The sequence below is a fragment of the Sceloporus occidentalis genome, unplaced genomic scaffold (genome assembly GCF_023333645.1).
Source record: "Sceloporus occidentalis isolate IW3139 unplaced genomic scaffold, rSceOcc1.0.p SCAF_69, whole genome shotgun sequence".
Lineage (NCBI taxonomy): Eukaryota > Metazoa > Chordata > Lepidosauria > Squamata > Phrynosomatidae > Sceloporus > Sceloporus occidentalis.
The window spans coordinates 4775024-4802979 of NW_028317049.1; the positions used below are offsets into that span (position 1 = coordinate 4775024).

A 27956-nucleotide genomic window follows, 5' to 3' on the forward strand; every position below is an offset into this window, starting at 1 on the left:
ACCCCCGTGAATGTCGAAAAACCACAAATAACAAACACACGATGTTTTAACCTGGGAGAATACCTCTCTAGGTATCTCTAGGTCCTCCGGTGCAACTCTGTGGTCAACATCTTCCAGACATTGACCATAGAATTGCACTGGATGAGCTACAAAGGCCTAGAAAAGTGTTCTCTTTAGGTCATTCAGTGCGACTTTTGGTTAAAGCTGACCACAGAGTTGCGCTGGAGGACCTAGATATTCCTAGAGAGGACATATTAATAAAATCCGTGAGTAGTCAAATCCGCAAAAGCCAAAACCGCAAATGTGGAGGGACGAGCGTAAAGCCCAGCAACACATTCATTAACTGAGGTATTCCTCTATAGTATTTTGAACAAGGTCTTTCCTTGTGACAGCTCTTTCAGTCTGCATTTCCTTATACCTGAAAGATGCTTAAAATGGTGCTTGTGAATACGTGAACAGAGGACCAAGGCCCACCACCACATAAAACCTTTCAAAGAATTTTAAGAGCTAACACCAGATGTGAGAAAAGCCACCTTTTTGTACCAGAACCTTCTAGTGTGCAAGAGCCTTGGAAGTACAAAAAGGTAATTTCCCCAAGCTCTGCATCTTCAGCCTATGATCTTTCTTTTGTGGAAGTGCTAGAAACAGGCTGAAGTTATGAAAACAGGAAAAAACGTGTGTCATGGGCAAACTGAAAGTATCACATCAATGTGCCATGAACATCCATGCTCAGACAACTTGAACTTGCACATATTCCTGGTAGAAACTCCCTGGAAATTAATAACGTTTGCACCAGAGTGGTGCAAACCCATATACTCCATTGCACCCCACATGCGCAGTGTTCCTCAAGTCTGGAGCGGAAAAGGAACCAATGAATACCTTCCAAACAGTGTGCATTTATCCTGACCTCCTGATCAAGAGGGGGATTTTGACAAAAAAGAAAGCATCCACAGGTCAGAAAGAAAACTTGAGAAGCTTATCTGAGTATGCTTTTCGGAGCCACAGAGAGAAGCATCTTGGCCACCGCTTCTCCGAAACGAATGGATCATAATGAGCGAAGGCTCCCATCTCCTGGTAAAGCTGAGAAGCCAGTAAAATAAAGTCCACAGCTAAAGGGATGTTGGATGAAAGCCAGGTTGGCCAACAAAACCACTAATCTGCAAACAGGATTGAACATTAACACTTTGTTTTTTCCTTTTGAAGTAGATACAAAACAAGCTGTCGGACAAAAGGACAACCACCCCGAAACAAAACTGCAGCGGCAACGAAAGACAGCGGTTTCCGAAGTGTGCGCGAGATGCCATTTCCACCGCCGGACACCCTTGCTGTCGTTTCTGGCTACTCTCCGTTTTCTTCTGGCTCTTTAAGTGGTTCGGTTCACTAAGTCAGAAATGACTTAAAAACAAATGAAAGACAGAAGGAATTGCTTGGCAGTAAAAAAACAGAACGAAAACAAAACACGAAGGCAGCTGTATTAAAACAAAACGAATCCCCCCCCAAATTAAAATCCACACGAAACGTTTCAAGAGTTGATCGTCTGGCACCACGGCCGATGGGAGAAATGGCCAGGAGGGAGATCCAAAATGTAAGTGCGACGGGAACGCTTTGCGCGGTCGGGGCAAGAGCGCGTTTGTCAGTCTTTCGTTAAAAAATAAAATAACGAAGTAAAACGGGGAGGGAGGAAGGAGCGTCACACGATCTTTTTGATGCTGTGGCGTTTGAAGCTGCCCGTGCTGCGCTGCTTCTGCACTTGGCTGGCGGAGCCGTGGCGAGTCCTTCCGCTGTTGGAGTGCGTCGTGGTGGGGGACAGTTCCACGTTCTCCTTATCGATGCCTGAAATAAAAAGGGAAAACAAACCCCCCCAAAAAGTGAGCCGTCACAGGAAGGGCAAATCCATCTGCAAGAGCCACAAACGGTGTCGGTGCCCATGTTCTAGAAGAGTTTACTCCTGACGTTTCGCCAGCATCTGCGGATGGCATCTCCAGAGAAGGCTGGCATAGAAGAGCGCTGGATACACATACACATATATATATATATATACACATACTGTGTGACCCTGGGTAGGGAGGAAATTCCATGTTAAGCTGTGTATTCTGTTGTTGATGGCAGGGCCTCAGGGTGGGAGGTTGACAGGATTGGTGATCACTATCTGCTGGGAAAGCCCCCGACCCTGGGTTGTTTCTCACATGCATTTGCTGAGTCCTCATTTTGCTATTCTTCAGCACTGGTAGCTAAACTTTGTTCAACTTTAAAGTGAACATGGCCACATGGCCTGAAAACCCCACAAAGAACTATGGATGCCGGCCATGAAAGCCTTCAACTTCACCGTTTCAGTGTGCTTCCGAATGTACAAACTATGGTAATCCCAAACTTTGTGTAATGAGTGAATAAAAACATGCACCTCATGATGCGCAGGATCCCTCAAAATGTAAAAGGATAGAATCATAGAATCTAGGTGTCTGTGGATAGAATCGTAGAGTTGGAAGAGACCCCAAGGGCCACCCAGACCAACCCCTTTCCATGCAGGAACTCTCACATTCTGACCTAAGCGTGGTCCAGAATTTCAGTGTTTTCAAATAGCATTTGATGCCCAAGTTGCAACAACAGACCAACACACAAATTAACATGTAAATCGCTTCCTTTCAACCAAAGGGCACACAGTGTGTCTGTCTATATACACACCTTCAGAGAATGCTGGCATGGAAGTGAGTGGGAGATATATATATATCCCACTCACTTCCATGCCAGCATTCTCTGAAGATGCCAATCTGGTTATCCTTTTAGCTTTCATAGACTCACTTGTTGTTTTCGCTGCGACAAAGGCACATGGTTACCCACCCGAAAAGTGAGCAAAATCTGCTTAGCCAACAAAAGGCAGTGTCATTTCAAGTCGAAAGACTCACTGGCACAAAGAAGTCAAGGGTACTGGGGCAAGAGCTCAAATGCAGCAACATTGAAGCTGCATCAATTATTTGCATGTATTGTATTGTCTTTCATTTATGTGCAAGCTTAGATGTTTCCCAGGGTCTTCAAAATTCAAGATACATTCAATGGAAATTCAATGAGCAGTGCAAATTCAATGCACATATTGGGAAAATATACACCACAGAACCAGGGGAGAGGATATCAACCCAAACTGAGTCTGTTGTCCAAGAGAGGAATGAACTTGGAGACGTTTTGATGGGATTCCACACACACACTTGACATGAGAGATGAAATAAATACACCAAACTGACCTGGGGAATGCTGGGAAGTCGCAAGGGAGGTCATGGAATTAGAGAGGTTCAGGTTCGCAGTAATACTAAGCTGACTCTGGACTGCAGGAGGGTAAGGAGAGGTTGGGGTCAGCAGGGATTCTTCGCTGGTTTCCTCGTCAATCCCAGGTAAGTAGGTGTCGATCAAGGCATCCAGGAACTTCACTATGAGCTCAGCGTAGTCTGGGATTTGTGTTTGCTAGGAAAAGATGAGAAACAAATTAGCCCATCAGTTTTTAGCCAACGGGTCGCATTAAAAACAAACACACTTGTTGCTCAGTCCTGCTTTCTCCAGCTATCTTGGACCTCAGCTCCCAGAATCTCTCACCATCTGGCCATGGAGGCTGGTGCTCCTGAAAGACGAAATCCAAATCGTTTGGGGGAGCAAAGCTTAAGAGCCAGTGACCTAGGGCACAAGACTGGATTTCTGTTATGGAAGAGGTACATGTCCGTTGCGTTTGGCAAACGCGGGCCGGCTTTCTTCAAACTACCAAAGTGAAGAAGGGATCAGGCACTCCTCACGGAGCCCACACTTTCAGAGAGTTGTACATGGAAAACGCATGGGAGCTGCCTGGTTCCCAAGGTCTGGAGTTTTGGCAACGTGACAATTTCTCATATCGCAAACAACCTAAATCTTCACACTTGGAGGGGTTCAGTGAAATAAGAAAAATGTATGTTGACTTCCATGTTCCGCATGTGGTCACTGCAGGTATCTTAACCCTCCTTTTGGGGTTATTTTGCCCTAAAGAGATTTGTTGTGAGCTGCCCCGAGTCCCAGCCTTGGAAGAAGGACATGATAAAATATAATAACAACAACAACAGAGACCACTCCTGTTTAGCTGTGGCAATCCTGCAAAAGGCACATGCAGACTAAGTGATTCCAAATTGCTAAATGCAACATTTCTACAATGATAGTAATAATCAAGCAGGCGTTTTACACTGATCCAAAGACACAGGTTATGTCCGACTAAGGCCACACTGACAACAGGTCACCTTCTAATGTAATGTGACAGAGGCTGATGTGAAATTGATCCACAGATCACACTTCGGGGTGCCTTGACCATTCAGCAGTTTTCGGGGCTGCCAAGGACAGGACTCTGTAAAGAGTGGAGCTTTGGTGTTATGCCCTGCTTGATGTGTGTTTTCTGCCAAGGAATGAGCCACGGGGAACCATGAACAGGCAAGACAAAGCAAAAAGGACTAGTCACATGCCCAGGGAACACTAGGTAGTAACCCTTGTTAACCTTGGTTTGGCGCACTGGAGCAAGTGCTCTGCAAGCACTTTAAAACTTGTGAAAGCTGTGATGTGCCCAGACTAAACTGTGCAGAGCAAGTGTGAGAATCAGCGAGAGGAGAAGCTGGAACAGATGGCCCCTTCGTTCGGTTTGGAGACTCTGTGACATTTCCGCAGCTATGGTGGTAAGCATTTGTTTTAAAGAAAGAACATCAAGATACATGGAAGACGACTAAGATTTGCAAGGGCAGCTATGAAAGAACCAGATAAGAGCCTTATGTGTAAAGATATATCATTGAATACTTAAGTCAGGATTGTCCATGTCATAGTGTTTCTGGTTTCTGTGTACCACTGTGAAAGGTGGACGGTGAAGCAAGTGGATAGGAAGAAAATAAACTCATCTGAGATGGAGTTCTACGGATGCCATGGACTTCCAAAAAGACAAATAAACGGGTCCGAGAGCAAATAAAGCCTAACTCTACTAGAAGTTAAAATGGTTATTGAAACACCATGCGTCTCACCTTAGAAAATGGTCCCGCAAACCTCCATAAACCGTTGAATCCAAAACCTATAGCCGACAAACCACAAGGACAAAAAGAGACTTTGTTAAAGAATACAGTGCAACGCTCCGACAAAAACGCGAACACCGTTTGCAAGTTTTTCCTCGCGGATTCCACACAAGCCTTGTTCGTCATGTGATGACTGCAGCGTCTTATGAAAACTTGTGTGTATCGAAGGAGTATCCCTTTCAACAGGGATGGAAATCATGGAGTCCTTCAAATAGGCGGTCTAACCTATCTTTTGGATGGTTGGCGGGGGAAAGAAGTGACAACACCAGTAACTAGTGGTGAGCCACTGTATTTTAACAATTGTGCATGTATGTTTTTAATTGTACCGAAAGGAAGAAGTTAATAGCATGAGCTTTTGTAGACTTCAGACGACTTCCTTCAGATGCCTCCGAAGAAACAGCTGAAGCCGACGAAAACGCAAGCTACCAACTTCTTTCAAAGGTGCTACAAGATCCTTTTGCATATTGACTTTCCAGGCTAACACAGCTGTATCTTGAATTTAATTGCATTGTTCTTTTAAATTGTGAGCCAATTTGAGCCCTAATTTTTTTTTTTGGGGGGGGGGGGGGATCAGTGGTATATTATTACCATTATTATTATTATCATTGATGACAATGACATTGATGTTTTACTAACAATAATATACTTATGGGTGTGTGGTCAAAACGACGACGTTTACTCTACAGAGAAGCCAACCTCTCCCCACCCTTTCCGACGAAGCGGCAAGATACATACTTTGCAGGTAAGATGTTTGGTACTGGGGCGGCGATTCTTCATGGTAAACCACGCTCTGAACGATGCCGTGGATTGGATTCAATAAATTTGGATCCTGACACTGCGACAACAGGGTGTTTATCTTGAAGTCCAATAAATTGTGCCTAGACAAGGAAAGCACGGCTCGGTCATCAGTTCATTGCCTGTTTTTACCACAGCGAGCCAACAGAGCGTAAAGCTTATGTAGCCAACAAGCCAATAATAGAAATGCCTAGAGTGAGTAGGTGGACTACATACAAACGGATCTGGATGGTCATTCTCTTTGGCGAGGGAACGGCATTTCGGAGGAGGGTAAGGGACAATTAATAGGGAATTTCCAGCGTCTTGCCAATCTATAGTTGCCAGAATCCTTCAAAGCGAGGGAGCCATGCCAGTTAGACCCAAGGTAACCAAGTACTTCAAACACTTCAGGAAAAGCAGCTCCAGTGATCTGTAACTACAACAACTGAGCACCTAGTCTACTATTCACGAGAAACGTATGGCTAATGTGAAGTCGAAGGCTTTAATGGACAGCATCCATAGTTTTTTGTGGGTATTTCGGGCTCCGTGGCCATGTTCTAGAAGAGTTTATTCCTGACGTTTCGCCAACATCTGTGGCTGGCATCTTCAGAGAAAGCTGGCAAGGAAGCTGGGTATATATCTACTGTGTGACCCTCTTTGCATATCCTCCCACCCTGAGGTCTTGCCATCAACAACAGAACATTACACAGATTAACATAGAGATCACTCTTCCCTACCCAGGGTCACACAGTACACACACATATATATATATACCCCTCTGACTTCCATGCCAGCATTCTCTGAAGATGCCAGCCACAGCTGCTGGCGAAACATCAGGAACAAACTCTTCCAGAACTATGGCCATATAGCCTCAAAAACCCACAATAGTGTACGGCTAGCTATGCAACTCTAAGGCCCTATGTGCTTATGGAACATGTCAAGTGGAAGCGGTCCCTGTAACATGCATCGTCTTTGAGTTAAAAACTTCGTAAGGAATTCACTTTTAGCTTCCTAGTAGCGACTGACTGAATATAAATCCTTTTCTACTGAAGTTTACACTTCCTCCTCTATTAAGATCCCATATTTTGACCTAGGGAGCAACGTCCGCAGATATCAAGCTGGATTTAGTTTCAAGACCAAACAGCATTCCATCGAAACTGTCACAAATCCTAGGCTGGTTTTAGTTGAAGGTTCGGCTTTATCCGCTCCTCTGCAGCTAAAATGGGCTACCTGGCATCGAATGTGGTCTGTTCCTGCCAAGCCACAAGCAAGCGCTTGTTGTGTGTCGCCTGTGTTTCCCAACACATTTGCTGCGTTCCTGCTTTACCTTTTTACGTCTCTGCAGTATTTCGAGTGTACTTCTAAATCACTGCAGCAGGTGAAGACAGACTCAAAGGCTGACCCTTACAGAAGCATGTTTTGAAGGAAGCGACCTTGTTACGAAAGGACCAACACTTACACAACAGGAAAGACCTTTGGAAACACAACGCTGGCTTCTGCCAAATATTCGTACAGGATTCGCTGGTCAAACTCATCCGAAGTATATTTCACTAGAGTTGCCTGTTCCAAAAAAACAAAAATGGATGGGGAGAAAAGAAGTAACTTGTGGTGAGCCGTTGTATTTTAACAACTGCATTTCGCTGACAAAAGCGAGGGATGAAAAGAAAGGCTAGTGAGTGATCAGATCACATCTCTCTCTTTCCATCTATCTCAGTTCAGTTGAAAGACTAGAAAACGCACTGCAAAATTAATGCACTTGATGTCACTTTCTTTCATGGCTACATCCTATGGGATCCTGAGATTTGTAGTTTGTTGTGGCACCTCTGAGAGAAGGCTAAATAGCTCACAAAACTATAAATCCCAGAACTCCACGGCACTGAGCAACAGTGGTGTCCAACTGCATTAATTCTGCAGTGCAGATGCAGCCCCCGGTTTCACAGTTCCAGCAAACCCAATCTGGTGGCATCTCAGACACTAAGAGATTTATTGTGGCCCCAGTTGATAAAGTGGGTTCTAGTTTATGAACATATATGCTACCATTAATCTCCTGTTTGTTAAAGTGCTACTGTAACATGGCAATCAATCACTTTTTAGTGGAACATTTCAAAGGCCTGTTACAGACTGCCAAAATAAAGCTGCTTGGGGTCTCTTTGGAGGTACGCTGTTTAAATGATGCATGCATCCTAAGAATCCGGAAGCTGCACCAAAGCCACACTCCATTCCTAAGCACTGGAGTGCAGCTTTGGTGCAGCTTCCGGATTCTTAGGATGCTCGCGCCAAAGCCACACTCCATTCCTAAGCACTGGAGTGCAGCTTTGGTGCAGCTTCCAGATTCTTAGGATGCATGCATCATTTAAACAGCATACCTCCAAAGAGACCCCAAGCAGCTTTATTTTGGCAGTCTGTAACAGGCCTTAGTTATTTTAGGATAGGCCTAAAAAAGGTATCTTTAAGCAAGGAGAACACAGAGTGAACCAGCAAATATGGAAGGACTAGTGCATATGTAAAATCTTGTTTTTAAACAGTTCAAGCAACTGAGGGCCTTGGTCCTCAGTTGCTTCCTTTTCTCAACACCCACCGAAATCAAGATTTGTAAAATGTTACTTTCCTTGATGAAATCAAAACCAGGAAGCCCTAGCTTTCTTGCCAGAAATGGACAACCGAAATACAGACTCAAGACAAAAAAGGATGCATACAAGGACAGTCAGCAGCAAGGCTTGGATTTTGGGATCCGTGAGGACTTCCTCATCCAGGAGAACGTTGGATTCAGATACCGATACTTTCCGGAGGTGGGGATGTTGCTGGGGCGATATCCTTTGCGTTTCTGCAGGAAGGAAGGGAAATATTTAATAAAGAGGGGGGGGGGAAGTCTAGTTATTATGCAACCAAAAGAAAACTGCTTGCATTGGTTGCAAAACAGACTGTGATCTCCAGTGAGAAAGGGAGCATAGATCATGAGAGAGAATGCTGATGAAGTATCCTGGAGGGCTTGGGTTCAGATTTCAACCATAGAGAAACCATTTAGCCTCAGCCAAATAATCAGTCCCATAATTTGGTTGGAGATTAAGACTGACCCCCAGCCCTCCCCGCATCATAATCCTTTCTCTAAATCACAATATACGCAACTAGTAACCAGGTCAATGAGCCTGGATCATTACCCATTTCGTAATCGTTTTCTGCTACTCTCCTCATTTTGGGCGGCGTGGTGGTCCCCGATTCCATTTCTTGCCTTTTCGGCGCTTTCGTGTCCGATATCAAGTGGTCAAAGCTCTTCCTTGTACCTGTTTAAACAGAAGCAAAATCTGTGAGAATCAATGAAAACGAAACCAACAAACCTCTGCGCGCGCATTTCCCCGTTTTGTCTCCTACCTGAACAAAGATTACGGCCACATGATTGTGGCTGAAAAACACACACCAAGCACACTGGAAAGAAGATCGGCACAGATTTCCTTTCTTTCACTGCGGCGCATGCAGGGTTTTTAAAGACCCACCCCCATAATGCAAAACTGTCACTTGTGGGAATTGCTAGGGCATGTCTGCACGTCTGCTTTCTTCACTGAGGGCCCACCTTGAGACCTTTGCTCCCTTTCTCCAACCTTCACAGCTAGAATCATAGCATCATAGAGTTGGAAGAGACCACAAGGGCCGTCCAGTCTAACCCCTGCCATGCAGGAACTCTTAGTCAAGGGAGTTCCTGCATGGCAGTAAGAGTTGGGTGATACTTCCCACTCACCTAGTAGTTTTTTAGTGTTGGCTTGAGAAGGCTGCCCCATATCCAGACTCATAGACTTCCGTGTGCGTGGACTGATCTGGCCCACCGTTGGGTAGTTGGCAGCCAGGTGTCTGTCAGAGCTTTTGGGAGAAGACCACGGCTGGTTTTCCCTTAGTGTCCTGGAAGAAATGAGAAGCCAATCTAAGTTTAAAAAACAAACAAACATGTGCAACCAAGAGCACATCAAGGCAGGCAAGCACCATTCATTCTCTTTCCTTCAAATGTGGACTGTTTTTGACACTCTCTCAGGGTGTTCTCTGCCATACACCATGACCTTCTCTTTATCATAGCCTTCTTCCCAGATTACAAAAGGTTAAATGTGAGGGGCCTGGTTGGAATCTACTCCCACTTTCCCCTCTGCTTCTGGATTGCACCCCTGTAGCTTCATCATCCAGCAACATACAACCACTTTCTTCTGAGTTCCTTGTCCTCAACAGTCCATCAAAACAATAGCAACTAGATGCAGGATCTAAGGTCCAAAACACACTGCAGAAATAATCCAGTCTGCAATCGCTTTAAATGCCCTAGTTCAACGCTAGGGAACTATAGTATTTGTGAGACATTTAGCCTTGTCTGTCAGAGACCTCTGGTGCCACAATGAGCTACAGTTCCCAGAATCTCCTAGCATTGAGCCAAGGCACTTAAAGCAGCCTCGAACTGCATTATTTCTGCAGGGCGCTTTGGACCCAAGTTAAAAAGAACCACCCTGTGAGAATAAGGCCCTATACAGACAGCCAAAATAAAGCTGCTTCGAGCCACTTTGGAGGTATGGTGTTTCAATGATGCATGTGTCCTAAGAGTCTGGAAGCTGCACCAAAGCTGGACTCCAGTCCTTAGGACTGGAGTGTGGCTTTGGTGTGGCTTCTGGACTCTTAGGACGCATGTATCATTTAAATAGCATACTTGCAAAGTGACTCGAAGCAGCTTTATTTTGGCTGTCTGTATCAGGCCCATGTTATGTAAAACTGGCCACCTCCTCTAGCAAAATGTTAAAAGAGACACTGACCTACAGCTGGTGTCACTGTGGTGTATGGGGTATGTCTCCATGGGGACATTCTCCATCGAAATATCGGTCAGCAGGAGAGACTTCCGATGCTTGAGGCTGCATCGACTTCGGACCTCCTCGGACACTGTTAGTAAAGCTGAACGGACAAAAAGGTGCAAACGGGTGCATAACGTGAATGCATCACAACAGAAATCTGCCAAGCAAGACTGCATTTATTTATGTTACAGTGAAGGCCCAGAGACTAGATGCTAAGCTACTTAGTTGCTGCCTTTAACAAAATAAATGATTTCAGTCCTGAAGGCCTCAAAGAGAGACCAGAACTGCAAAGCTGGGATGAAACAAGTTGAGAAGGGTCTGAAAGTTGGACTTCGTTGCCTTGCATGACATCTGGCTCTCTCCCCTGGAGCAAAACCAATAGTGCAACATAAGCACAAGGCAGTCAAATGTGCTTACTTTGCATAACTGCTAATGACTGCAAAGTTCAGCAGAGGAGCTGGCTCATGCGGCAGCAACCTTGCTGCTGCTAAATAGAATAAGGCCTTGTGCAGAGACTTCAGTGCCATCAATATGGGATAGAAAACTGGCCAGCAAGCTCCCGCTCACTCCAGTTAGGCATAACTTGGAGCTATTACTATAACAGTACCTAGGTTAGTTATCTTTTCAGTGCTGCGGAGGAGGTGGAAAATGTGCAATCTCCCTATGAGGTCCAAATGAGGATAACTAAAAACATGATCAAACCAATAACATCCAAATAACGATCCCTTTATCGGGCCAACCAAAATGCCCAATTACATCTTGCAAGCTTTCGAAGTTGCACTGGCTTCTTCTTCATCAGGCAAACCGGAGAAAGAAATGGAAGATGTTAGTCCTAGGCCTGCATTTTCTGTTTCTGGTCTTAATTCAGATGGTAGGGAGGGCTATCTGCAAGCTGGCACTTTTCCCCCGGATGTGTTTTTGGATTTCAAGATACCGCATTTTAGCCATTACAGGGGAATCCTATGCAAAGAGCCAGCGCGCTGGGACCTTGCCGTCTGAGGCTTCTGCCTCCAACAAAAGTAAAGCATTCTTTTCTAATATTGGCACTGACTGGCATGCTTTGCACACCACTTAATGTTTTCCTGATGCAAAACATGGAGACTTCTTGAGAAATTCAATGTCCTCTACCTACATAGGAGCCTGTGACTTTACAAAGGAAGGAAATGTGCTGGATTCCAAGGAAACATCTCCTTTGAATTGCAAATGGACATTACATTTCCTTGACCACATGGCCGAAAGGAGGATTTTGCTTGGCCCAATAAAGGTATCATTGGCCTGAGACAGACAGGCCAAAATAAAGCTGCTTCGAGTTACTTTGGAGGTATGCTGTTTAAATGATACATGCATCGTAAGAATCCAGAAGCCGCACCAAAGCCACGCTCCGGTCCTAAGGACTGGAGTCTTCGGATGCATGCATCATTGAAACACCATACCTCTAAAGAGACTCAAAGCAGCTTTATTTTGGCCTGTCTGTATAGGGCCATTGTTGGATGAATTTGCTACCCCTAAATGTTTTTTAAACGCATGACAGTGATCAAGACTTTAGAAGCAACTGGCCTCAGCTCCAATGGGAAAGAAATGAAGATGCAGTGACAGATGCAGGACAGCATCCTTTCCTTCCCTTAAGAGACCAGAGCAGCCACATCTTCAACATCTCAGTTGCCTTCCCCTGTCCCAAGCAGCAATAGCTTGGGTAGAGTATAGTCCCCTGTGTCTGGTCCAAAAAAGTATTGTGTGTGTGTCGCTAACAGGACTGAATGCAAGGAATTCAATTACTGTATATATTTGACTATAAGTTGACCTCATGTATAAGTTGAAGGCAGGTTTTGGGGGCAAAATTATGGATTTTGATATGTCCCTTGGATAAGTCGAGAGCAAAACCTAGGGACTTGCAACAACGGATCTAAATGACGAAGCAAAGGGAAACAATGCAGAAACAAAAATACAAAAGTATGGCAAGCATAACTGTTTTCGAATGGAGGAGAGATGAGGGGGAGGCCAGTGCTTCCAGAACAGTGTGACTCTTGCCTTTCACCAGGGGATGGTTCCCTTTTTAATAAGAGCTAATGTATAATATTTTATTGACCAGTGGATAAGTCGACTTAGGTTTTTGTATGTCACTAACAATGAACTCTGTAGCTGCTTTGAGTCCTTGTCTTCCCATAACTTAGCACTGGCATCACTACATCACACCGGCGCTCTCCTTTCACAGCCCGCATTTTGTTACACAACAGAGAGGTTCAAAGCCGATATACCAAGAAGCCTGGATTGGATACAAGCCAAAGAGATTTGGGTTTTTTTACCTGCAAGGTAAGCCACACTCTGGGTATTCACCTCAAACTTGTCACAGTTCCTGTGTTTGTTAACCAGAGCGAGGAGCGTGTGCAGAATCCGTATGGTCCTTGCTGCAATGGTTGCAGAGGGATGCCGGTAGCCTGAAGAAATAAGTATCGCAATGAAGCAGACCGTTATACAAAAGGAAACGAAGATCGCACTTTGAAAAGGATTTACAGATTGCAAGGACATGAAATACATTGCAAAGCCTTTCGTGAGAACGGGGACAGCACTGTAAGCAGGGACTGAACTGTTTACAGAGCTATAAGCTGATAAAAGGGGCCTCTATAAACTGGAAGGAAGAATCCGACTGTCAAAATGCAGCCAACATGTTTTCTTGATCTTCATTTTGCTGATAAATCACATGTTAGGAATGGGCAAGGCCATCTCAAGCTACAAAATGGGAGATTACTACTTTTGAATGCTGCACAACATAAACTATCCCTGCAACTAAAAAAGCAACAGGATCAGGATCCCTGCTGTGCTAGCTCTTCACTTGCAAAGACAGTGGGGCGTTCAAGAATATGGTCCTTCACCTCCACCTTCTAGTGCTCTCAGCAACGGATGAAGAGAAGCAAACTGACAATCACTGGAGAGTTTCATGATAATGAAGAATTATTTCTTTATCCTAGATATTAGGCACAGTCATATATATAACTAACTGAAACCATCTCCTCCCCGCACAAAAATGACCCAAACCGTTATGAGTGCCAAGCATCCTTTCAGCCCATCTATTCCATGCCCAACACACTCCCCTGCTCCGATTCCCTTTTTTAATTTCCTCCTTGATCTGTCTCTCCTCCGCTTCTTCTCTCCGTAAGACCATCACAGCAGGGTTGTTGTTGTTTGGCTCCCTTGCTCTTTCCCTTACACTTACATGTCATAGGAAGAAAAGGAATAGTTTTATCTTGAATCCCTTGGCTGTAGAGCTCCTGTATTCTTCATGTGTGTGCCTTCAAGTCATTTCCGACTCTATGGCGAACCTATCATGCAGATATCTTGGCAAGGTTTGTGCAATGGAGGTTTGCCATTGCCTTCCCTGAGGCTGAGAGCATGTAACCAGCCCAAGATCACCCAGTGGGTTTCATGGTCAAACTGGGAATCAAACCTTAGTCTCCAGAGGTCCAGACCAACACTCAAACCACTATGCCATGCTTCATGGCAGCGAAGCGTACAGGATGTGGAATACGTTTGAGGCATCTTCAACATTTTGTTCATTCTAGATTAATACATGGACTGAACACTGTTATCCTGCTGAATGGGCACTTTCCTGAAATCTGTGGTGCCGTCTTTGGCTCAAAAATGCATGCAGAATATGAATTTTAGGGGAAAGCGCATTCATCTGAAATGTGAATTTTCATGCTTTCAGAAAAACCCATGCAGACTGGTGAAAGAATGAGATACAATAGACATGATTATGAACAGACATGCAAAAACAACAGGGATTGGAAATCGGCCAATCTCTCAATTGCTTTATGCATTCACTATTACAGAAGAAAAGAACAGATGTACACATTTCAGATTAGAAATCAAAAGATCAAGCTTGTTTTCTGATGCTCCAGAGACAAGGAGCAATGGATTCAAACTACAGGAAAAGAGATTCCGCCTCAACATTAGGAAGAACCTCCTGACAGTAAGAGCTGTTCGATAGTGAAAGACGCGGCCAGAAAAATTTCCAACCTGCAACCATTAGCGAGAACGCTCAAACACAAACATAGATAGTTTGGGTCTCTAGTGAATATAACTAATCCGATGCTAGTTCGATGGAATATGTTAGGTATGAGTTTTCGAAACGATTTTCTGAAAGCCTGGCCCATAACATTACCCTCCGCCACGAACCTGATGGAGAAACCTAGGCCTGTTACAGACTGCCAAAATAAAGCTGCTTCGGGTCTCTTTGGAAGTATGCTGTTTAAATGATGCATGGGTCCTAAGCGTCCGGAGGTCGCGCCAAAGCCACACTCCATTCCTAAGCACTGGAGGGCAGCTTTGGTGCAGCTTCTGGATTCTTAGGATGCTCGCGCCAAAGCCACACTCCATTCCTAAGCACTGGAGGGCAGCTTTGGTGCAGCTTCCGGATTCTTAGGGTGCATGCATCATTTAAACAGCATACCTCCAAAGAGACCCGAAGCAGCTTTATTTTGGCAGTCTGTAACAGGCCATAGAGTGAGCTTCCACAGAAACTGAGCATGTCTATCATTTGTGGGGCACCCTCTCCATCCAAATAACTGGAATTGAGAACAAGAAAATGAGCCTTCTTGGTTGCCTTCCTACCTTTGAGCAGATGCCCCACAAGTGCAAAGTTGAAGTTAGAGTTGAAATTGAGTCCCACAAAGTGGTCCATCTGCTTGCAGTGCCACTCCAGAGGCCTTCTGATCTCCATGAACACTTCTTCGGGGCTCTGTAGAGAAGCCAGAGTAGAGACACTGGGAATTCAGCTAGGGGAGGATTCATATGTATTACACTAGATGATACACTTCAGTAATGAATAAGATGCCAGAAACAGATGCTGGCAAAACATCAGGAATAAACTCTTCTAGAACATGGCCCGAAAAGCCCACAAAAAAATATGGAGGCAGCCACGAAAGCCTTCGACTTCACAATATAGCCAGCTGTTACCCAAGTGAAACATGTTCGACGATCCAGAAAAGATGGTTCCATTTAATCGGGCAGATTACCTTTAGATTTTAAAAAAGGGTTGATGGACTGCAGGTGGCCAGTGCCATACTAAAAGAAGCATCTCTTTTCTGACCGAGAGATAAGGATGCCACGCGGATACACAGGTTTTCTGGGGAGATAATTTTAACTCATCTCGTTTCATTTATGTGTCACGTTTCTTCCAAGGAATGTGGGAAAACCTATGTAACGTTAGCCCCATTTTTTTAAAATGTTCACAACAACCTTGTGAACCGTCTCAAGGTTACCCAGTGTATTTCATGGCTGGATCAGATTCTGAACCTGAACTTCCATAATACGTGTCTGCCGTTCTAACCGCTTCGTCGCACAACCTATTTGCTGGGACTGTCTTGGAGTAAAAATTGCAAAGCAGAGGTCAGGCAACATGTAGTGTCTCCTTCCTGCAATTTTTGAGAGGGGAGGAGAAGGTGGATAGCAGCAGTGGGCTTCTCAGATACTCTCAGAAACTCAGGCTTTCTGGTTGATGGGATGCTTGGTGCTACTCCCAATACTATGGCCCCATACAGACAGGCCAAAATAAAGCTGGTTCAGGTCACTTTGGAGGTATGCTGTTTGAATGATGCATGGATCCTAAGAGTCTGGAAGCCATGCGAAAGCCATGCTCCAGTCCTAAGATCTGGAGTGTGACTTTGGTGCGGCTTCATGACTCTTAGGTTGAACAGCATACCTCCAAAGTGACCCGAAGCAGCTTTATTTTGGCCTGTCTGTACAGGCCCTATAGTAGCTAAGAAGGTCACTCGACCTTTCTTTCTCATCCAGTCATAAGACCAAAACAAAGCTGAACCTGGAAATCTAAAAGGATATTGAGGAAATGGCTTTACAGGGTGTGCTTCCTAGGACAAGTTTCCCTGGCCTTCAATGTTTTACTTTATCGGCAGCCCCGCTTTCACTGGGGCTCATCTAGGCTCACAACATTGTTTTTATAGCCCCTTATGATAACCTTTACAGAAGCGGAAGGAATTTTACTTCCTGTATTTCACGAAGCTTTGGTACTAAATACTCAACCTTTCGCACAAGAGAACGCCGCTCAGTTCTTTAAATCAGTTTCGCCCCCGACAAAGGAGACTGAGACTGCCTGGCAAAAGCCTTTTCACGCTTGTTCTGTTTTGATAAATGATAACAAAATAAACGAAGGCTATGTTTTCCAGGTTACTTACTTTGTCGTTGAAGACCCGAAGGTTGTCCAGCGTATGGAGATTTTGTTCAAGGAGCGCGGTGCCTGCCGAATACAGACTGACTTCGTCCAGCTGCAAGACGGCCATGGCCACCCAGAAAAGGGCCTTGTGCATTGGCGAGTCCTGGGTTAGAATTGGGGGCGAGGGAAGCAGTATAAATGTTAAGTGCAAAAAACCATTCAGCTATGAAAGACAAAAAAAACAGATGCGCGTTGAGATAAAAAGGTTTGTTCGGTTATGGTGGGAAGAGACAGGCAAGAGAACTAATAGCACACCTGCAGATCTACCGCAATGTCTTAGCATCCCCAACCAGTTCCTAAAACATGGCTAACTCGAAGCATGCTGATGAGAAGCATGTGGCACACGTTTTAAGTGCAGGATGCCACAGAGCGCTCAGAGGAAACCTTCCTTCCTACCAAACTGGGAACTCACTCGTCGTACACATTCTCATACGCTGCAAACCAATGCTGCGGATATGTGGACACCCAGATACCGTTGAACACCAACTCCCACCGATAGTCAAACATAATGGGAGCTGGAGCTTAACAACATTCAGAAGATGTATGACTTTGCCACACTTGTTCTGTGCCTTTTTGATTATGAGAGAGGTGTGTGCCTCCAATTTTAATCCAGGAAGAAAAGAGTATAGCGACTGCCAAGATGTGTGGGAAATACGAAGCTAGTCTGGCAAGGAAAAGGAAACAGTGCGGAAAAATGAGGGTGTTGCTGGAATAAATCCAAGGTGAGTGTACAAAACATACACTGGATGCGCTGAAATGACTAAGCAGGAAATGAAGCAGAGAAATGGAGAAGGTGGGGCGAACGTATCCCATTTGACCCTTGTGTCTAAAGCAATTCGTACTCAATTACATGTACCAGATACGTAAGGAGTAGAAGCCTAAATTCCCCCTTTGGTCGAAAAGAGAGGAAGACAGGAAGCAAATACGAATCGGAGTTACAGTGTCCCTTCATTTGGATGATTCAAATGAAATACAGCTGGCCCCCTGCGTCCATGGATTCTGCTGGGAAATGTTTTAAAAGTAAATGAATTTCAAAAAACAAACCTGGATTTGACCATTTTACTCTGCCATTACAAATAATAGGACTTGAATATCCAAGGATTTTGGTATCCACGGTATGTGTGTGTCTGTGTCCAGGAACCAAATCCCAGCAGATAGCAAGGGCCCGCTGTACTCCATCATGCACACCTTGAAGTCATCTTCTCTTTACACACGTGGCACTACAGAATAAGTTGGAAACCACGGCAATTTACCTTATTGAGGAGCGGCTGCAGCTTGGTTAGTGCTATCACTGTGGCTTCTATTAGAACTTGGCTATTGTAGTTGTCGGGGCCTTTCAAGCAGCTCTCGAGACCCTGTAGTTGACAAAGAGAAAAAAGAGTATTCGGCTTGGGAGAGGAAAAAGCACGGCCCCTTTCCCCGCTCTGAACGCTTCAGAAGATCCTTTACACAGGCTTTTGATATCAGTAAGAGGCCTGCCCCTCTTCTGCTTCAGTCGGTCTTGAACACTTTGGTTAAAACAAGCTCTCTCAGTATTCATTTGGACATCAAAACCCTTCGCTTGAGATCTAGTAAGTACGCTGGTGGAGTGCAAGTCTCTGCCAGCATGCTTTTGCCCTTCGCTGGGGGCATAGGCTTGTTCTTGCTGCTCTTGCGCATCTAGAGAAAATGTGAGGGCAGCCTGAATGTGTCTGCATGCACCTCTGAAGGCAGTCGGTAGCCAAGAAGGCAAAGCTGGGCCTAGGAACACTCCAGCTGCGGTTGCACAGCTGGAGTGCGCGGTGTTGTGCAATGTGGTACAGGATACCTCTTTCCACAATGTCAAAACTAAATACACAGGATTAACCAGGGATTTTGCCTGCTGGGATCCTAACCCTATTTCCCACTTAACCATTTTTTAAAACCTTCCTCATATATTCATACCAACCATACCCTTGTTCACACCTCCCTTCATCCCTCTCCTGTTCCACTTCTCCCTCATCTTGCCTTCCGACTCACTCTTCTGTCATCTTCATATTGCTCTCACTTATCCCCTTTTCCTTCCTTTCACCATTCTGCAAATCATCCTCTTCCTCACGCCTTCTCACTTACTCTAACCTTCAAATCACATATCTAAACATTATTACTCTTACATCAATATGGATGTGTCGCATACACTCAGCCTTTTAACTCCCTTCTCCTGCCGAGTGAAACCTCTTTCTTCTCCTCTTCCCCTTCTTCTGGTGTGTGTGTGTGTTTCACAATTCTACCTATTTGTATAAAAATCCAAGTCCCACAACAACAACACATGTCTGTTTCACTCCGCTGGCCTGCCAAGTCCGTTCTGAATATCTCACATGCTCTAAATCTGCTAGTAGCAAAAGTTGCTCGCATTATACTCTGGGAACTGAAAAGCAACAAAGCACGCCTCCAAACTGAAAAAAGAAAGGTCAGAAGACCAAATACATACATAATTAAGTCTATCAGAGGATATAAACTATGATTTATATTAGCCATAAATGATTAACACTAAAAGTGCTATGTGTGCAACCGATATTATTGGCATGGAAGTGTGCAATGACTGCGCTGTGAGTTGTTATGCAATGTGTCATCTGCCTAGCATCCTGGTAAACTATGACATATATGTCTGTCTAAGTTTGCTCAACATTTACATAGCAGCAGGTTCACTGAGGGCCTACACAGTGTATTCTTTTAAGGATTCCAACGTGTGGCACAACAACAACAACAAGTCTGTTTTACTCAATTGATGGAAATTATTCCCATGCAAAGTCTGCATGTGATTAGTGTGAGTTGTTATGCAATGTGTTAGCTGTCCAGCATCCTAGTGAACTATGACATATAGTTCCCTCTAAGTTTCCTCATCGTTCACCCTGCGCTACGCTCACTGACCATCTACATACTGTATTCCTTTCAGGTTCCAACATGTGGCAGCTTCATATCTGTACACTTGTTGGGATTTATCTTAGGAGGGCGATTTCCAGGACCCCCTTCTATCAGACATCTGGAGGAGAAGGCTTGTTGGTGACTGCAACCACCACCTTTATCTCCTTCAAATGCAGGCCATTCCAAGCTTTGGACTATGGAGGGCTATAAAGGGTCACCGATAAAAAAAGCATGGCAGCGTTTGCCCGGCCATGCCACATGGTGGTGGCATAGCCAGTTGCTTGCAGGAAACATAACATGAGGTGCAAGAAGAGAAGCATCCTTACACTTTGGGGAAAGTCCCAGATTTGGCTATGGTTCACCAGTATGTCTGCTCAATTTGCGTTCTGGGTGTTTACGGCAGTAGCCCTAGGTCTCACTGTGGTGTAAGGGTCACCACAGATAACTCTACTGAAAGACTGTTTATCAGCCTGCCTCCCTCAAATGTCACTTGTAGGTAGTTACTGCATCATAGAGTCATAGGCCTGTTACAGACTGCCAAAATAAAGCTGCTTGGGGTCTCTTCGGAGGTATGCTATTTAAATGATGCATGCACCCTAAGAATCCGGAAGCTGCACCAAAGCTGCACTCCAGTGCTTAGGAATGGAGTGTGGCTTTGGTGCGACCTCCGGACTCTTAGGACCCATGCATCTTTTAAACAGCATACCTCCAAAGAGACCCCAAGCAGCTTTATCTTGGCAGTCTGTAACAGGCCATAGAGTCATAGTTAAAAGGGTCATCATTATATCACCAAAAAAACCTCTGCCATGAAGGCCACAGTAGAGGGAGAGATGGGATGCAGGGACGTTTTCCATTCCATAAGTTCTGCTAGAAGACCAGTTTACTCCTCTTTTTCTTGTTCTCCATTTCAGTTGGTCATTATAGTAATGGCTACTTAAATTAACCGGATCTTGAGCTAGGCTTTCCCTGACTTTCTTCCCTTTTGTTTTAAAGCATGTTAATCCTGTGATAATGACCGACCCCGCTTCCTATTTGTCATATGTAAGCTGCTCCGGGAGTCTTTCCTTTTTGCAAGTTTGCAAGCATGCTGTAAAGTCTAACAAACCGAAACTTACAATCGTCCCCTGGCATGCGAAGAGGACCTGAAACCGAGAGCTTTCTATACATAGCGCTTGGCACGCAGACAGGACTGAGAAATGGAAAATGTGCGGCCGCTTGCCTTCGTCATTAATAAAAATCCAGCAGGGCAGAACTTCCTCAACTGCATTCAGAGCCATGTGAAAGCAAAAGCGGCCAACAAACTGAAGAACACCAAAAATAGGTACACACCTTGCTAAGAATCCGGATGATTTGCTTTATCTGTCCGTGAGACACTCGCTTACTGATACACCCAAAGACGACAAGTGCTCTTGGTTGGAGGGACGGATTATACTGGAATGCAAACCTGTATGATGGGGGGGGGGGGAGAGTCATTTATTAAAGAGGTATTTACGAGAAGGAACCCATCAAAGAAATGTGGTTGTGATGACAGTAAATGGGATCGAGGAGCAGCGACTGTGACAAAGACATGCCATCTGACATAACCTACTTTTGAGCTAGTTCCGTCCACTGGTCGAGCCACTTGCAGGTTGGAATATCTCTCATGCACGCCTACGGAAAAACCAAACGTAATGTTGTTTGAGCACTTCATGTCAATGTAAGGGCGTTTAAGCAATTTAAGGTGTTCCCTACTTGATTCTAGATACCTAGAGAACAACATTGGCCTGTTACAGACTGCCAAAATAAAGCTTCTTCGGGTCTCTTTGGAGGTATGCTGTTTAAATGATGCACGCATGCTAAGAATCCGGAAGCTGCACCAAAGCTGCCCTCCAGTGCTTAGAAATGGAGCGTGGCTTTGGCGCGACCTCTGGACTCTTAGGACCCATGCATCATTTAAATAGCATACCTCCAAAGAGACCCGAAGCAGCTTTATTCTGGCAGTCTGTAACAGGCCTGTGTTTAGCATTTTCTTGTTCCACTAACCGATAATGACAGCCACCCACCTATGAATAAATTGTACTCTGATTATAGTTGCATGTTGAACTGAGATGCTGAGTTGTAAAATAATGTACAGTCCTCCATCCCCCTCCATGCGCCTCATGCACGGCTGATCTTCACCTATAACAGACTGGAATGGCTGAGCTCTGACTTGAAACAGTGGCCTCTGCCAAGAGCTTTGTTTTGAAGGCTTCGCCATGTCAAATCCACACGCAAAACTCACTAGAAGTAATAAACCCAGGGATCAGAGAACAAGCTGGGCTTGAGCCTCTCTTCCCAACGTATTGCTTTGGAATTTTACAGGTAAAAAAACGAAACAGGGAAATCGAAGGCTTTCACGGCCGGCATCCATAGGTTTTTTGTGGGTTTTTGGGGCAATGTGGTCATGTTCTAGAAGAGTTTGTTTCTGATGTTTTTTGCCAGCACCTGTGGCTGGCATCTTCAGATAAAACAGGGAAACATGAATAAGGATGTTCCTTTGCTGAAGTGGCACAACCCGCATTATCACCTGTGTATAATCGAGGCAAATAGTTACCACTCACTGCTAGCAAAGTCATGATACTTTCATTTTTAATGCTCTGTCATAGTAACATCACCCACTAGAACTAAAACGTCCTCAAATACAAACCAATGTGCTCTTATTTTTCAGCACCATGGATTAAAATCTGCTGTTGAGGTTGAGCAAAGCAACTCCCTTTTTTTGGGCCGAGTAAGCTACCAATTCAAATTCCACACCTCTAGGCTTCACCTGAGTTCACGCCTCCATAGGACCCCGGCCCATCGTACCTCCATAATCTCAAGCAAGGCCTCTGTGACCGTTTCCAGGGATGTCAGCGCAAACGTTTCCCTCTCGTAGGAGCCAGGAGAGAAGGAGCGGTCTCGGTAACTGGACCGGAAGGCGATGACAGCGGCCGACTTCACTTTGCTTATCCCAAACAACAAGTAGAACTTGGGCAGGGAGAACTCGGTTAAGCTGAGTCTTAAGACCTGTTTGGTCTCCTCTGTGAAAGGAAATGCAGACAAACTGAGTGTCATGCCAAGATTTTACATAGAAACACAAATGTGCACATACCCAGGAACCAAAACATTCTGTGACTTGGACTAAAGTGAGGTTAGCTCATGGAAATGTCCTTTCCCCGATCTTACATCTAAGGATTCATTCTGGCATGCCTCTCCTCTTTCTTTTTACCTGGTCCTGAATCAAGGTCCACTAAGTCTCCCAGGCATGCAACACATTTCTTCATCATTTCCATTCCTCACTTCCCCAAATCCCAGCATATTTAGTCTGCAAAATTCCCCAAAGGTTGGAGATGGGGTTCCTTGTATCCACTCCAGGTCGAAAGGCTTCCTTCATCCGAATTTCAGCCCTGACTTTCCTGGCTCTCTTTTAGCATCGGATAGCACTGTCTCCTCTGCTCCTGCTGTTCTTATAGAGCAAAAGGAACACAAATAAAGACAAATGCCTTCCGACTGGTTCTTAGGCTGCTTTGGGGACAAAGACTGGCCTCTTCTTTCTAGCCTCTATGATGCAGATGTAAGCAAGAATTTATGCCAATTCTGTGCGCTGGCACAAAACATCAGAGGCTGCAATGCCCCAGGCATCAGTAATGGCAGGGATTAACATCCTTTAAGAAATAACCTGGTCAGACCTGTCTGCAGCTAGACCCACCCCATTTCAGAGCAGGGTTTCTTCTGAGGCTGAAATCCATCTAAACTCTAATGCTGTCATACCATCTAACATCCTAATATCATCATATTTTTCCTTTTTCTGTATGGTTTCCATGCCTTTGCCTGATGAAGAACCCAGTGGAGATTCAAAAGCTTGCAATGTGGATTTTGTGCATCTCGCTTGGCCCCCATAAAGGCATCGCTGTTTTGCGGATTTGGGATCTTATTGTCTATCTATCCCAAACAACCGTAATGTAGTGAAACTGAATTTTCACTCGAGGGGACAAAGGTTTAAATTTCTAATTTGCTTTAAGTGTCATTATTATGGTTATTTTCTGTTGCTTTGGCAAGGATAGGAAGGTGAGCACTTTTGCGCACCAAGGACCAGTGGTGACTACTTTTGAAAATGTGCCTTGGGAACAGAAAAAAGGAACTTCCATGTCGCTTCCTCGTTTCTGCGGCTTAAGACGAGTGAAGATTTGTTACCATTTGTGACATGCCAAGACAAAAATGTTGCTGCGCATAGACGCTTGCTGTCAGTGTGCATACCAATGATTTCCTAAGCAGAGGCGCAGCTTCACAGCATGCTGCTTTATCTAGTCGCATCCAAGGGAGCGCATGTGCAACAAACCAGACCCAACGGATGCAGTCAGTCATTGATTTGCATTATTTGAACTCCCTGTGGCAGACTGGGCTTTCAGTCAGAGAAAGACAGGTTTAACGCCACATGCGCAATTTTACAACCGTCTTAGCCTTCCCAGATCTCTGTGAGATATGTTGGAGTTTTAAAAAAGGAAAAGGGATTAAAGCATCTGACGGAACAAACGTCATGCTATGGATCAGCTTTATGCCTCAAGCGTCTCTCCCAGATATATCATACTGGTTAAAATTAAGCAGTTTTGAAGGGCTACGTAGCCAAAAAGAAATCTGCTGGCTATTAAAAAGGTGGATGCACTTGCTCTCTACCTCAGGACCTGAAAAGGATAAAGCATCCAACTCAATTCTACACCACAACAGGCTGGTCCTGTAAACCCAGATTTACCCTACGCACATTATAATACCGGCGCATTTGTTCTAAGACTACAGTTGGCTCGCTGCATTTGCGGCTTTGACTTTTGTGGGTTTGATTATGTGCGGTTTTGACTCATACGTTCTCTCTAGGAATCTCTTTTAAGTCCTCCGTCACAATTCTGCCGGAAGTTGACCACAGAGTTGCGCTGGAGGACTTAGAAGTTCCTAGAGAGAACACTTCTCTAAGCATTTGTAGGTCCTCCAGCATGATCCTGGCAAATGTTGACCATAGAGTGTGAAGTCAAAGGCTTTCATGGCCGGCATCCATAGCTTTTTGTGGGGTTTTTGGGCTATGCGGCCATGTTCTAGGAGAGTTTGTTCCTGACGTTTCGCCACCATCGGTGGCTGGCATCTTCAGAGAATCTGAAGTATCTGCGTTGACCATAGAGAATCTATGTTGACCATAGACTTGCACTGGAGGACCTAGAGAGATGTTTCCTTAGGTAAATAGAATAGTGGTTTTTTATTTGGGGTTCTTCTACATTTCTCTAACCCTGGTGAACATGGAGGGAACACTGTATTTCCATGTTTCTTTGGTTTGGGGAAGTTTGGAAGATGGCAGAGGAGCACTTCCTTGCCCCATAAATGGAAATGTCTTCTTTAACCTCTAGTGAATTACGGAAGATAGCGTCCTCTAGAAAACCCTTGCTTTCTGCGTTTTCCTGGGAAGGCTTTTCTCCCAAAGGTGGGGCAGGAATTTCTCAAATCTCTTTATTTTAAACACTTAAAGGCCTGTTCCAGACTGCCAAAATAAAGCTGCTTGGGGTCTCTTTGGAGGTATGCTGTTTAAATGATGCATGCACCCTAAGAATCCGGAAGCTGCACCAAAGCTGCACTCCGGTGCTTAGGAATGGAGTGTGGCTTTGGCGCAACCTCCGGACTCTTAGGACCCATGCATCATTTAAATAGCATACCTCCAAAGAGACCCCAAGCAGCTTTATTTTGGCAGTCTGTAACAGGCCAAAGTAAGTATTCTTTGCCCCTGGGGAAGTTGGAATGGCTGCCCTTGCTGCCCTTACATCAGCAGGCAAAGCTTTTAGAAAAGTAAAGTGCTTGCAGAAGGGCACTTGCCTTGTTTTAACTGTACTATTTTTTAACTGCATCCCCCCCCCATTTTTTTTTTAGATGTATGCTTTAAATTGTTTTAATATTGGGTTTTTGTGGGTCTATGTGGCCATGTTCTAGAAGAGTACATTCCTGACCTTCCGCCGGCGTCTGTGGCTGGCATCTCCAGAAAATGTTTTAATATTGTTAATAGTAATAGTAGCGCAGGGGGTTCTTTTCAACATGCCTTTGCATCCTCTGGGCCAATATAGCCCCTAAACATTTATCTCTACAACACTTAGCCACAAAGACAGAAAGCCGCCTGACAATTTGGGGGGGGGGGAACCCCTCCAACATGATGGCACTGTTATCTGTGTCCCTAATTTATGGTAGGCAATAAACTGTACTCCAGCTTAGTATGCTATAAAAACCACTGGCAGGCGTGAATTGATTCTCTGGAGTCTGTGTCTTTAAATCCTGTACTAAAACCCCACTCTATAACTCAACCCAGGATTAAACAGCAGACTTGTGTACCGTGGCTTCGTAGAAACCGAAAAGGAGAAAAGAAAACGGGGAGCATCGCTGGCTGCAAGGAAAGACCTAAAGGTCAGAGCCTGGCCAGCAAATATGGAACACAGGAATAATTATAATAAGATAATTTGCTTATCTCAAGGGGATTTGCAGCACTGGACTATATATCAGGATCTGTGCAGCGTTATTGGGGCTGAATCCACTTCAGAAACGATACGGTTTGACACCACTTCAACTGGCATGGCTCAATATTAAGGAATTCTGCAGACTGTATTTTGTTCTGGCATCAGAGCACAGCAGGCAAAGACATTGGCCTGTTACAGACAGCCAAAATAAAGCTGCTTCAAGTCATAGTGGAGGTATGGTGTTTCAATGATGCATGCGTCCTAAGAGTCCAGAAGCCACACCAAAGCCACACTAGGGCTGGAGCGTGGCTTTGGTGCGACTTCTGGACTCTTAGGACACATGCATCATTGAAACACCATACCTCCACTGTGACTCGAAGCAGCTTTATTTTGGCTGTCTGGAACAGGCCTTTGTTGTTTAAGCAGGACTTCAACCTTAGCTGACCAGACCAGACTCTCCTTATCCACGGATTATTTTTTTATCCACGGATTCAAGCATTCACGGCTTGAAAATATTCAAAGAAAGTCCTCATTCCAAATAGCAAACCTTGATTTTTCCATTGTATATGAGGGACACCATTTTGCTCTGCTGTTATATTCAAGGGGACTTGAGCATCCACGGATTTTTATTATCCACGGGGGATCCTGGAACCAAACTCCAGTGGATGCCAAGGTCCCACTGTAATATCCGATTAGATGTGCCATTTCTTTTAGTATGCCATATATATTCTAAATGTTTCAACTTTAATGTCTTAAAAGCAGTGCTTAAATCGCATGTGTAAACGCTTTTTAAACTTTTGTACTCCGTGTTGTTTCAGATGTTCTGTTTTAAGTTGATATTGTAAGTCGCCTTTGAGTCCCACTTGGAAGAAAAGTGGGATATAAATCAAATAAAGCAAGCAAGCCAGCAAATCACACTGGTTGCAATGGGAACTTTATGGACCTAACTTAAACAGGATCCAACCCATTGTTTTGCAGACTGGGAAATTCATAGTCTGTGTGAGTGTCAGAGAAAAAGTACGTTGCGGTAGCCGTGATGATATCTATAGCCAAATAAAAGTAGCCAAAGGCCCAGACTTGACCGTTCAGCTAGATTTACACCTTACCTTGCCAACCATTTAAACTGTCCTGAGTCAGCGGCTAGGAAACAAGGCACAAGTGAAAAGCGTGATTAACTTTCATGTCAGTTAAAAACCATCTAACAAAGGACTTACCACTAAAGTGAAGCTGCGAACAAGTGCACAGAGAATGGATGATGTTGATGACCAGGCCATGGGTAGAAGCTCGAAGGGAAAGAGGACCAGTGGCCACCAAGAGAGTGACCACATGGAAGAGGTAGGGGAGATGTGCCGCCACATCGAGGGAATTGTTAAAGGAGAGCATCAGCATGTAACGGGCAAGAATGGCAATGTCATCCCACATCAGGTGCTGCTCTAATGTAGGGGTTGGAGACAGACAGGTCTTGTCGATGATTTTGCACATCCTTCCAATGACCTGAAAGGAATCAACCAAGCTGTTTTAGTGAAAAGCCTGCTACCTTTTCTGGGACGACAAAAGCAGCAACCGCAACAATTTTTCTTGAGGAGCAGAGGCATCTCAGTATCACTGGAGTGAATGCCCCTAAATTCAATGGCGTGAGTGGGCCTTTCTTTGTTGCATGCGCCTAAGTTTTAGCCTCGACTTACATATCAAAATTGTAATTTTGGCTCCAAAACCTGCCCTCGAC

General features: G+C 44.7%; 1 protein-coding gene across 2 annotated transcripts in view; it reads right to left on the minus strand.

Annotated features, from left to right (window-relative positions):
- Window positions 1-1687: 1687 nt before the first annotated feature.
- NF1 (neurofibromin 1) overlaps window positions 1688-27956 on the minus strand; it is a 152679-nt gene continuing 126410 nt past the window's right edge. For both annotated transcript variants that reach the window (XM_089494135.1, XM_089494134.1), the window contains 17 exons: window positions 27445-27724; window positions 22578-22792; window positions 21343-21404; window positions 21084-21198; window positions 18125-18226; window positions 16834-16974; window positions 15254-15380; window positions 12949-13080; window positions 10610-10745; window positions 9565-9722; window positions 8990-9112; window positions 8528-8655; window positions 7291-7391; window positions 5793-5935; window positions 5010-5056; window positions 3237-3453; window positions 1688-1833 (listed from right to left, as the gene is read on the minus strand). In XM_089494135.1, coding sequence (XP_089350261.1) covers window positions 1691-1833; window positions 3237-3453; window positions 5010-5056; window positions 5793-5935; window positions 7291-7391; window positions 8528-8655; window positions 8990-9112; window positions 9565-9722; window positions 10610-10745; window positions 12949-13080; window positions 15254-15380; window positions 16834-16974; window positions 18125-18226; window positions 21084-21198; window positions 21343-21404; window positions 22578-22792; window positions 27445-27724 — 2370 coding nt within the window. In that variant the 3' untranslated portion in view covers window positions 1688-1690. The remainder of the gene's footprint in view (window positions 1834-3236; window positions 3454-5009; window positions 5057-5792; window positions 5936-7290; window positions 7392-8527; window positions 8656-8989; window positions 9113-9564; window positions 9723-10609; window positions 10746-12948; window positions 13081-15253; window positions 15381-16833; window positions 16975-18124; window positions 18227-21083; window positions 21199-21342; window positions 21405-22577; window positions 22793-27444; window positions 27725-27956) is intronic.